Source organism: Dendrobates tinctorius, unplaced genomic scaffold (assembly GCF_039654945.1).
Source record: "Dendrobates tinctorius isolate UK_male_01 unplaced genomic scaffold, ASM3965494v1 ptg000070l, whole genome shotgun sequence".
NCBI lineage: Eukaryota > Metazoa > Chordata > Amphibia > Anura > Dendrobatidae > Dendrobates > Dendrobates tinctorius.
This window is the reverse complement of record NW_027361738.1, coordinates 44,602,911-44,615,165: the sequence shown is the minus strand read 5'-3', so window position 1 is coordinate 44,615,165 and position 12,255 is coordinate 44,602,911. Positions and strand designations below refer to the sequence as shown.

Genomic DNA, 12,255 nt, shown 5'->3' with positions numbered 1-12,255 from the left:
GGCTTCTCCCCTCACTACTCTAGTTGATTGATAGGTTTCTCCTATATTTGAACATAGGGAGAAGCCTGTCAATTACCTAGAGTGGTGCAGAAAAAAAGCTAAGGGCGGCACTGGACTAGTCTCATCTCCAGCTATGGTCCCTGGCTGAATCTTTAAATTATGTTTTTTCTGAAACACTAGATATTTGTTCAGCCAGGCTTTGATTCATGCTGCCCATAGCTTGGGCAGAATGCGTCTGACAGGTTCTCATGTGCCAAATTTATCACATTGGTCCATACTGTATAATAAGTTTGGTGCAACTTTAGACTAATATAAGTTCAGACCATTCAAAAGCTGACCTGGCTCCACAAAGGTCAATTGCTGGTTCTTTTACACAGTTGGCGCCTGCCTCTGACACCAGCGTTTGGAGCTGGCCTCCCACCCTGCTGTTTAGCCACTTAAATGTCGCTGTCAATCTCTAACATTTAAGTACATTTGAGTGGTCAAAGCCCCCTTTCAGTGTGATTGTGCCTTACAATGGCAGCCGTGGGCCTGCTAAAGGCCCCCATTGACAAGACCATGGTGATTTTGTAAAGCCTGTGGGACTGTGATTTTTACTATATACTGCAATACTGAAGTATTACATTATAAAATAGTACAAGTCATTATATGATCACAGGTTAAAGTCATATATGGGGACAAAAAAGTGAAGAATTCAAAAAATAAAACTATCCTGTGTTGGGGCATGCTGTGCTGTCAGTACCTTCATCGACAGATCAGTTGAACTATCTGTGACTGGGAGAAGCAGAGATTTCTACTGGCTGGCCCAGACAGTGCCATTCAAGCTGCTGCTCTCTGGTGTGTGTTTGCCTGATTCCCATGCTGATCTACTGCTCCCTGACCTTTGGACCATGTTCTGACAACTTGTTTGTTTTTTTATTAGATCCACTATTGTTCTGGTATTCTGACCCTGGACTTTGTCCTGACTTCCTCCTTCATCTTTTCACTTTATTTACTACAGTGTGTGCTCTCTTGGTACTGACCCAGCAAAGTCTGCCTTCTCTGCCTCACGGCCTGTCCTTGAGTAGTCACTAGCATCATAAAAACATTGAAATTGAAAGTCCCTCTTTCCCTATCCAAAAATAAACAAATGTAAAAAATAAGCGTTTTTATTATGGCAACATCCTTAAAAGTCCAATATATCAACATTTTTAAACATTTACCCTATAAAGTAAAAAAGAAAACTGAAACACCAAAATTACCATTTTTTTTGGTCACCCAAACAAAATTAAAAGAAAAACGAACATTTAAAACTTAGTTTGTAGCCCAAAATTATACCATTAAAAAAGTAGAGCATAGCTTGTAAAAAGCAAGCCCTCATCATGCTGCTCAATTGATGGAAAAATAATAAGTCAGAAGTCTTGGAAATGGCACCATTAGAAAAATTCGTTTTACAAATTTCAAAATTATAAAAGGCACTAAAATAATAAAAAAAAAATGTACAAGTTTGATATTGCCATTATACTGACCTTGACAATTTTGTTTAGGTGATTTTTGCCGCATAAACTAATGATGGGATTGCATTTTACTTTCCACCATTTCTCCTAACCTGAATTTATTTTGTAGTCGTCAGTAGTTTAGACAATATGGTGAACTACAAACTGTTCCACAAAGAAAATCTTACAGCTGTGTTGATGTAAAAATAAAATGGCTATAACTCTTGCAAGAACAGAAGAAATAGTGTAAAAATAAAATATCAGAGCAGAAAGCAAAAATCACAAAGATTTTTTTTTTAATCTAACTAATCCAGAGAATCTTTTTTGATCAATTTATTACTGATCAATTTTTTTCAAGAATTTCACCATTCTCAACCAAGTGTTTATGTAAATAAGGTAATCTCCATAATTAATTTATTATATCTATATCCAGATCTTTGCATTTGTCACATCAAGCAGAGATAAAAAAAATTAGTTCTATACAAACAGCAAACAATAAAATATTGCATACATTGAAACTTTAGCGATACCCCCTTTCTCACACCACACACATTATTTTTTTTATTTCAATCCTTTGATATCACCTAACTTGGGTAAGCCATTTATTCTTGCATTTAAGAATGAACTTTTACAAATTTTTTCATGTTGAACATGACACAGGAGGTAATAGTGGTTTCAATTGCACAGAGATTAGTAATCAAAGTTTGGCCCCTAATGGGTTATTTTTCATTAGGTCCAAGTGGATGTTATCACATAATTTTCACTGGAGGCATGTGCTTCTTCCCCCTGTATCACACTGATCAATCATATTGTTACATCTAACACACTGAAAAACCTGCTCCTGTGGCACTGCTGAGGTGTTATGGAAACCCAGGTTGCTTTGATAGCAGCCTTCAGCTCGTCTCCATTGTTGGGTCTGGTCTCTCGTCTTCCTCTTGACAATACCCCATAGATTCTCTATGGAGTTAAGGTCAGACGAGCTTGCTGGCCAATCAAGCACAGCGATACTCTTGTTTTTACACCAGGTATTGGTACTTTGGGCAGTGTGGACAGGTGCCAAGTCCTGCTAGAGAATTAAATTTCCAGCTCCAAAAAGCTTGTCAGCAGAGAGAAGCATGAAGTGCTCTAAAATTTCCTGGTAGACGGCTTTACTGACTTTGGTCTTGATAAAACACAATGGACCTACACCAGCAGATGATATGGCTCCCCAAACCATCACTGATTGTGGAAACTTCACACTAAACCTTAGAAATCAAGGTCCCAGAGTCTGGAGGAAGAGTGGAGAGGCCACAATCCAAGCTGCTTGAGATCTAGTGTGAAGTTTCTGCAATCAGTGATGGTTTGGGGAGCCATGTCATCTGCTGGTGTAGGTCCACTGTGCTTCATCAAGACCAAATGCTAATATCTGTAGGTAAATTGGCATAGTTACCAAACATTGTCAATATTTCTAACTTTTGATTTACTAATATTTGTCCAATACTACATATTGGTTGGATTTATTCTTTAAAGGAGTTTTCTTAACTTGCTCATTTATGACTTTCTACAGGATATGCCATAAATGTCTGAGAAATTGGTCAGATCACTAGGATCGTCATCCGTCTCAAGAATTATGCCCGATCTCATGCAACAAGAAATGGGAATGTTGGCCGCACATTCAAAGATCTCATCATTCACTTTTGAGTACCGAAAATGGCCAAGTTGTGGTACCCACATCTATCGGACATTTCTGGCATATCCTACGAAAATGCCATAAATTTGCAAGATTGGAATATCTGTTCAAGTAGAAGATGGTGTCTTTCTATGTGATTTTGATTTTTGTTTTCTTCTTTTCAATCTAGAAAACTTCACTGTACAAGAAACTACATCCATCTGAACTTGTTCCTCTCTTTCATTTTGAAAGCTATCTCAGTATTAATGAAGGATGATTTCCTGTATTCCGGATATTATACTTGTCCGGATTCTTTGGTAATTGCATGTTCTGCTTTTTATGATTTGTGTATGTTGCTTCCAACAATCAATCTACTAAAATATACTGAATCAAAGCTACCAAGGGTTATTTACAGATGGAAATCATCCATATATGTCATTGCTTTACACAAATGTATGAACCATTTAGGTAATAGACACTCAATGTGACCTTTATATCCAATAATTCACCACAAATGACTTTTGCTGATCCACCAAATATTTGGTAAGTTCCCATAAATTATAAAATCCATGGTCATTATGTGTGTGCTACGTGGAATAATTGAAATGCTGGGAAATTATTATGCATTATTCTAGTGGCTCTCACAGACGTTAGACAAAAATCAGCCAAACCCCCCCAATTTTAGTAGATAGGCCTGACGATTTAATGTATATGAGGTCCTCACGACTGTTGTCAGAGGAGGTAAGAATCAGGCAGTTTGAATTTAATCGCCTGATGATTTTGGCCTGTTAGTAGATAAGACGCTGCCAGATGAGTCTAGCGGTGACTTACTTTGTTCTTCCCTTCGGGAACACATGGACACTTGGCTGAGCTGAGCTTTTTATGCATATGAGGAGATCAAAAGAAATAGCTGTTGGCCAATAGTTATCTAAGGTGTATGGGAACCTTAGGTCAGACTCTCTACTAAAATTACTTAATGGGGCCTAAAATAGAGGATGGGGCTCAAAGGATCCTGACCATTTGTCAGTGGCCAATTCATACTCTTAAATGGTAGCCATAGGAGGCAAAAATATTTTCTAAGTTCAACTTCAGTCCTATTGAATTAGGTCAAATTTTAATAAGCCATGTATGGTAGACTATATAGTTTTTAAAAGCTTGTAAATACATGTGTCAAACAGTAAAATAGGGGGTCGCTGATCAATACAATGGCATAAGCTAATGACATTTAGTCTGAAGGTCCTATCACTCTTATCAATACTAACAGATTTTCAATATGTTCTGCATAACATTTTAAAAAAATATATATTAAAGCAATTTGGGTCAATATCAGATTAGACCTAACATTTCTCCACAGTTGGAAAACACTGCCTATCCTGGATATTACACCCTTTTACAGACTGACCTAGAGAGGTAGTCAGGTTTGCTGAACTGTTAGCCAAAAGCACAAGAAATATTATGCCACTTGGCTAATAGTGTAGTGGCTATGTTGTGAGTTCATTTTTCCCTTCACCGTTGAGGTCTGATGAACTCCCTCCTCTGGTGAAGGAAGGTAGTGTGGCTGATTACCAAACACCAGGGCAGCTAGATGATGACTGGGTGGCTGGATTTGAGGACTGGATATAAGGCAGCTGACGCCCTTCTGCCTTGCTGGTGATCCTGCTGGATTCTTGGAGACCAGTCTGATTCCTGCGTCTCAAAGCTAAGTTTTTCTGCTCTGCTTTGTACACTTCAGTTTTGTTTTTGTTTTGCCTTGTTTTTTGGGAGTTCTGCCATCCCTGGCCGGGGGTGAGCTGAATTCCATTTTTGTCTCTGATCTGTTGATCTTTTGCTCTGTCTTCAGAATATACCTGAGTGCTGATTTAGTCTTTTGAAGCCTAGCGACTTCAGGGCCTGTTTTTCCTATCAGTCGGTTGGCACATTTTGGATAGGGTTTTTGCGGATGGCAGACAGCAGCTTTCCTATCCTGTCCTATTTTAGTTAGCTTGGGCCCCATCATTTGCTCAACCTATCTTTCTATCTGTGTTAGTGTTTTCATCTTGCTTCACCGTCATTATATGTTGGGGGCTGCCTATTGCTTTGGGGTCTGCTCTGGGGCAGTTTAGTTTTTCCCCTTTCTGTCTTTAGGCTATGTAGTTCTCCGGCTGTGATCGAGGGGTCTAGGGCACCGTAGGAACCCCCCACGGCTACTGCTAGTTGTTGTGGATAGGTTCAGGGGTCTGCAATCCGATAGCTGCAAACATCTCTGGTTTTTCTGGACTTAGCTAGTATTTTGTTTTTTCCTCCTTCGGTGACTCATCATAACAGAATCACCAGACATACCGCAGATCCTAGGGTACTCAATAGCAGGAGAGAATTGTAAAAAAAAAAAAAAAAAAAAGTGTGTCAGAATTTTTTTTTTTGTGCATATTTTTTCCTCTATATCTCTGAGGCCATAGGGGGAATTTTTCTCTCAATGGAGATGAAGCAATTGTCTGATCGTGTGGAGCAGCTCGCTGCTGAAGTGCGGGGAATTTCCGCCTATCTTGCTCATTCACATGCTGCTGAACCAAAGATTCCTACTCCTGTTGTGTTTTTTGGGGATCGGTCTAAATTCTTGAATTTCAAGAATAATTGTAAATTATTTTTTGCCTTGAAGCCTAACTCGTCGGGGAACTCCGCGCAGCAGGTTAAAATTGTCATCTCTTTGCTGCGCGGCGATCCCCAGGATTGGGCATTTTCTTTGAAACCTGATGATCCTATTCTGAATAATGTGAACGCATTTTTTCAAGCCTTGGGGTTGTTGTATGATGAACCTAATGCTATTGATCAGGCTGAAAAGACCCTGTTGGCATTAAGCCAGGGTCGGGATTCGGCAGAGTTGTACTGTCAAAAATTCCGAAAGTGGGCGGTCCTTACTACCTGGAATGATGGTGCCATGGCAGCCCTCTTTCGGAAGGGTTTGTCAGAAACTGTAAAGGATACTATGGTGGGATCTCCTGTTCCCTCTGGTCTTGACGATTCTATGTCATTAGCCATTCAGGTGGATTGGCGTTTACGTGAACGCAAAACTACACGAGAGATGTTGCCACCTGTTGAACAAATGTCTGAACCTATGCAATGTGATAGAGTTTTGTCTAGGGCGCAACGTCAGGAGTTCAGAAGGCGTAATAAGCTGTGTTTTTTTTGTGGAGATGCCTCGCATATTATTTCTGTCTGCCCTAAATGAGAGAAACGTTGTGCACACACGTTTTCTGTGGGTGGTGTTCAACCTAAGTTTTTTCTGGCAATTACTCTGATCTGCTCCCTGTCCACATTTTCCGCCAAGGTTTTTGTGGATTCGGGAGCAGCTCTGAACCTGATGGACTTGGATTTTGCTAAACGTTGTGGATTTCCTATGACACCTCTGCGGACGCCTATCCCTTTGAGGGGTATTGATGCTACTCCTTTGGCGAAGAATAAACCTCAGTTTTGGACCCAGGTGGTAATGCGGGTCGCCCCAGACCATCAAGAAAATTGCAGATTTTTGGTGTTGCATAATTTACATGATACCATTGTTCTGAGGTTTCCCTGGTTGCAAATCCATAATCCAGTTCTGGATTGGAAATCTTTGTCTGTGGTGAGTTGGGGTTGTCGGTGTGCCCTTAGTGATGCTCCTGTTTTCTCCACCTCTCCCCAGTCGCATGATGTTCCTGACTATTTGGCTGACTTTTATGATGTATTTAGTGAGAATGAGTCTGCGTCTTTGCCTCCTCATAGGAGTTATGACTGTGCAATTGAGCTGAACCCGGGGTGTAAATTCCCCAAGGGTCGGCTTTTCAATTTATCTGTACCCGAGCACGAGGCTATGCGATCCTATATTAAGGAGTCATTGGAGAAGGGTCATATTAGACCATCCTCTTGACCCTTAGGTGCTGGGTTTTTTTTCGTGGCTAAAAAGGATGGTTCATTAAGGCCTTGTATTGACTATCGTGCCCTCAACAAAATTACTGTTAAATATCAGTATCCGTTACCCCTGATTTCTGATCTATTCTCCAGAGTTAAAGGTGCTTGCTGGTTTACCAAGCTTGACCTCAGGGTATAATCTTATTCGCATTAAGCATGGGGATGAATGGAAGACGGCGTTTAATACTCCGGAGGGACATTTTGAGTACCTGGTGATGCCTTTTGGGCTCACTAATGCCCCTTCTGCCTTCCAGTGCTTCATGAACGATATATTCCGAGACTTTGTGGATACATTTTTGATTATCTATCTGGATGATATTTTGATCTTCTCCAAGAATTGGGACTCTCATGTGGAACATGTTCGGACTGTGTTCTGGATTTTGAGAGAGAATTCCCTGTATGTCAAGGGATCAAAATGCCTTTTTGGGGTACAGAGGATTTCATTTTTGGGATTTATTTTGTCTCCGTCAACTATTGAAATGGACCCGGCCAAGGTACAGGCCATTTATGATTGGGTTCAGCCCACTTCTTTGAAGGCCCTCCAGATGTTTTTGGGTTTTGCTAATTTTTATCGGAAATTTATAGCTAATTTTTCTAGTATTGCCAAGCCATTGACTGATTTGACTAGGAAGGGTGCTGATGTGCTGAATTGGTCTCCGGAGGCTGTTTCTTCCTTTCAGGAGCTGAAGCGAAGATTCACTTCTGCTCCGGTTTTGCGGCAACCTGATGTCTCACTCCCGTTTCAAGTGAATGAGGACACTTCTGAGATTGGTGCAGGAGCGGTATTGTCCCAAAAAGATCCTGTGACATCTAAAATGAATCCTTGTGCTTTCTTTTCCCGAAAGTTCTCCCCATCCGAACGTAACTATGATGTGAGGAATCGGGAACTGTTGGCCATGAAATGGGCATTTGAGGAGTGGAGACATTGGTTGGAGGGAGCCAAACACCAAGTCGTGGTCCTTACTGACCACAAGAATTTGATTTACCTGGAGTCGGCCAAGCGCTTGAATCCTAGACAGGCTAGGTGGGCCTTGTTTTTCACACGTTTTGATTTTGTGGTCTCTTTTCTTCTGGGCACTAAGAATGTCAAGGCAGACGCCCTCTCTAGGAGTTTCCTTGCTGATTCTCCTGTTGTGACTAAGCCTGCTACCATCTTAGGCGAGGGGGTAGTTCTTTCTGCCATCTCGCCCGATTTGAGACGTGCTCTGGAAGAGTTTCAGGAGGACAAACCTGAGCGTTGTCCCAGTGGAAAGTTGTATGTTCCTGACCAGTGGAGGAAGAGAGTGATGTCTGAAGTTCATTGCTCTGCATTGGCTGGTCATCCAGGTATTTTTGGTACTAGAGATCAGGTGAGTCGGTCTTTTTGGTGGCCCGCCTTTTCTCATGATGTCAGGAATTTTGTGCAGTCCTGTGGGACTTGCTCCCGGTCTAAACCTTGTTCTCGCTCTAGTGGCTTGTTGATGCCTTTGCCGGTGCCCAGGAGGCCATGGACCCATATTTCAATGGATTTTATCTCTGATATGCCTGTCTCTGAGAGAATGACTGTTATTTGGGTGATTTGTGATAGATTCTCTAAGATGGTCCATCTTGTACCACTTCCTAAGTTGCCATCTTCCTCTGAGTTGGTGCCCTTGTTTTTGCAACAGGTGGTTCGCTTGCACGGGATTCCTGAGAACATTGTATCGGACAGAGGAGTTCAGTTTGTGTCTAGATTTTGGAGGACTTTCTGTTCCAAGCTGGGAATTCAGTTTTCCTTCTTCTCTGCGTTTCACCCTCAGACCAATGGGCAGACGGAGAGAACAAACCAGACTTTGGAGTCGTATTTGAGATGTTTTATTTCTGCTGATCAGGATGATTGGGTTTCATTTTTGCCCTTGGCCGAATTTGCTTTAAATAATAGAGCTAGTTCTGCCACTTTGATGTCACCTTTTTTTTGTAACTTTGGGTTTCACCCTCGATTTTCTTCAGGGCAGGTGGAGCCTTCTGCCTGCCCAGGTGTTGACACTGTGGTGGAGAGAATGCACCAGATCTGGGACCAAGTAGTGGATAAGTTGTCTCTCTCCCAGGAAAAGGCCCAGCGGTTTTCCAACCGGCGTAGGACCGTTGGTCCCCAGTTTAAGGTGGGTGATATGGTGTGGTTGTCATAAAAAAATATCGCTATGAAGGTGGCTGCTCCTAAGTTTAAGTCTAGATTTATTGGACCTTGCAAGATTTTGGAGATTATTAATCCGGTCTCTTTTCGGTTGGCTCTTCCTGTCACATTTAAGATTCATAATGTGTTTCATAAGTCCTTGTTGAAGAGGATTGTTGAACCAGTTGTTCCTGTGGTGGCACCTCCTGACCCTGTATTGGTTGAAGGTAACATGGAATATGAGGTAGAGAAGATAATGGATTCCCGTCTGGCTAGACGGAGACTCCAGTATTTGGTTAAGTGGAAGGGTTATGGTCAGGAGGATAATTCCTGAGTCTCTGCCTCTGATATTCATGCCGAAAGATTGGTGCGTGCCTTTCATCGGGCTCACCCGGATCGCCCTGGTGGCGTGGATGAGTGTCGTGGATGAGTGTCGGTGACCCCTCCTCAAGGGGAAGGTACTGTTGTGAGTTCATTTTTCCCTTCACCGTTGAGATCTGATGAACTCCCTCCTCTGGCGAAGGAAGGTAGTGAGGCTGATTACCAAACACCTGGGCAGCTAGATGATGACTGGGTGGCTGGAATTGAGGACTGGATATAAGGCAGCCGATGCCCTTCTGCCTTGCTGGTGATCCTGCTGGATTCTTGGAGACCAGTCTGATTCCTGCGTCTCAAAGCTAAGTTTTTCTGCTCTGCTTTGTACACTTCAGTTTTGTTTTTGTTTTGCCTTGTTTTTTGGGAGTTCTGCCATCCCCGGCCAGGGGTGAGCTGAATTCCATTTTTGTCTCTGATCTGTTGATCTTTTGCTCAGTCTTCAGAATATACCTGAGTGCTGATTTAGTCTTTTGAAGCCTAGCGACTTCAGGGCCTGTTTTTCCTATCAGTCGGTTGGCACATTTTGGATAGGGTTTTTGCGGATGGCAGACAGCAGCTTTCCTATCCTGTCCTATTTTAGTTAGCTTGGGCCCCATCATTTGCTCAACCTATCTTTCTATCTGTGTTAGTGTTTTCATCTTGCTTCACCGTCATTATATGTTGGGGGCTGCCTATTGCTTTGGGGTCTGCTCTGGGGCAGTTTAGTTTTTCCTCTTTCTGTCTTTAGGCTATGTAGTTCTCCGGCTGTGATCGAGGGGTCTAGGGCACCGTAGGAACCCCCCACGGCTACTGCTAGTTGTTGTGGATAGGTTCAGGGGTCTGCAATCCGATAGCTGCCAACCTCTGGTTTTTCTGGACTTAGCTAGTATTTTGTTTTTTCCTCCTTCAGTGACTCATCATAACAGGCTAACAGGACTTATTGACCGCCATTGATTACCTGATTGTTTTTGTATCTAGCAAAAGACTTGGTAAAGGTACACTTTAGGCTTCACTCGCATTAGAGCTGCACACTTTATTCAGCTCTACACTAGAGGGTTACATCTTCTATAAATATGAGTAAATGTACTGAAATTTGTATGAGAAAGTCAATTTGCTCTGGATTATAGTTGGTCCAAATGGGCTGTGCCTCCAAAAGGCATTTATTATGCTCTTAGGTCTCTCCAGATCCCAAACCATAATAAATGGATAACTGTGAAGGGACTAAAAAAATGAAATATTATATCCAACTGTCATGATGTGCCGGTCTAAAGTAAGGGAAAGGGGGCCTGCATCTATCCCTGGAGCTGGGGCCCTCACTATCACTGTTCCAGGGGTACTCTTAAAGGTAGAGAGGCCTGAGTCTCCAACCTTATTATGCTCCTGAATGCATAGTGGAACTATTCCCTCCCCCACCTAGAGAGGTATAGGACAGATGTGAATGGATAGCACAAACCAGAGAGACAGGGGAATGAAAGGAAACTGCAATCATACAAATATGTTCATGAAGCAACAAAGTAGAGAACAAGGGAACAGTAGGAATGACCAACCAAATGGAGAGGATAAGGAAACACACACATCTAAAACCATACAGATAACGCCTAGAGTTAGCACCAATTTGCAGCCACTAATAAAGATTACGCCATCACCACCAAACTGGGTAGTTGTAAACTATCACCAGCAGGGAACAGAGGAAGCAGTAAGGTTTAAATAGCAGCTCCTGCAGATTGATAGGAAAGGCCAAATAGCAGATGGAAAACACCTGCTGTAAGAAAGGAGCGGACGAACAAAGACTATTCAGCACCAGCAGACAAACACAAGACTGCCAGATCGAATCTTGAGGAATGACACCAACTGTCTTAGGCTCCTCACCTGTCCTGCTGCCATAGCTCCTTGCCCCAGCATATGCTCAGTTCATATTGGTCTTAGTGTAGGGAAGGTGGACTGACGTACGGACCTGTCTGTAGAAGGAGGGCGGAGGTGTAGTGTATAGAAGGTAGACTGTTGTAGTAAAAGAGGGGAAATAGCTGGAGATAGGAAGGAGGGCTGTAGTATTGGATTTTGACCATTAGAGGGCAATGGAGAGCTGTGAGGTTAGGACTGAACAACAGCCATTGGCTAAGAAAACTGTTGAGTCATGGTGGGTGGGGTTACCAGAACAGAAGTGCATAAAAGAGGGAGAGAAGGTTCTGGAAAAGTCAGTCAGCGAAGGGAGCACAGGAAACAAGAAGCACGGCTGAGGAGAAAGGAAGTTCCTGAGAGGACTGACAGTTGTGCCAGTTACGGGGGGTGGCCCTGACAGGATTAGCCACAGACAGAGACAGCGGAGGCCACAGACGGAGAGGAAAGAGAGGCCGCAGACAGAGACAGCCTGGGGTATCACTAAACTGAACAGACTCGGACTGGTGAAACGCTGTGGAAGTAGGCCTAGGGCAGCCACAGTGACAGAGCCGCGAGGGATGTCCATTTGCCAATGAAAGAAAGTGAAGGTACCCGGGCCTGTGTACGAAGTCAAGCAGCTACTGTGTGTAGCTGAGGGAATTGTCGAGCAGCTGCTGTGTGCGGCTGAGGGGATTGTCGAGCAGCTGCTGTGTGCGGCCGTGTAGAGTGACGAGCAGCTGTTGTGTGTGGCTATAGGGATTGTCGAGTAGCTGCTGTTTAAGGCTGCAGAGATTAACGTGCCGTTGCTGTGAGGTGCAGTGGGTCGTGGAAGGACGATCAATAAAGAA

General features: G+C 42.9%; 1 protein-coding gene across 1 annotated transcript in view; it reads left to right on the top strand.

The window, feature by feature from the left end:
- Positions 1-12,255, top strand: part of VIPR2 (vasoactive intestinal peptide receptor 2) — a 183,029-nt gene that overhangs the window by 146,790 nt on the left and 23,984 nt on the right. Inside the window, exon 6 of the mRNA XM_073581615.1 lies at positions 3,314-3,440. Within this exon, the coding sequence (XP_073437716.1) occupies positions 3,314-3,440 (127 nt within the window). The remainder of the gene's footprint in view (positions 1-3,313; positions 3,441-12,255) is intronic.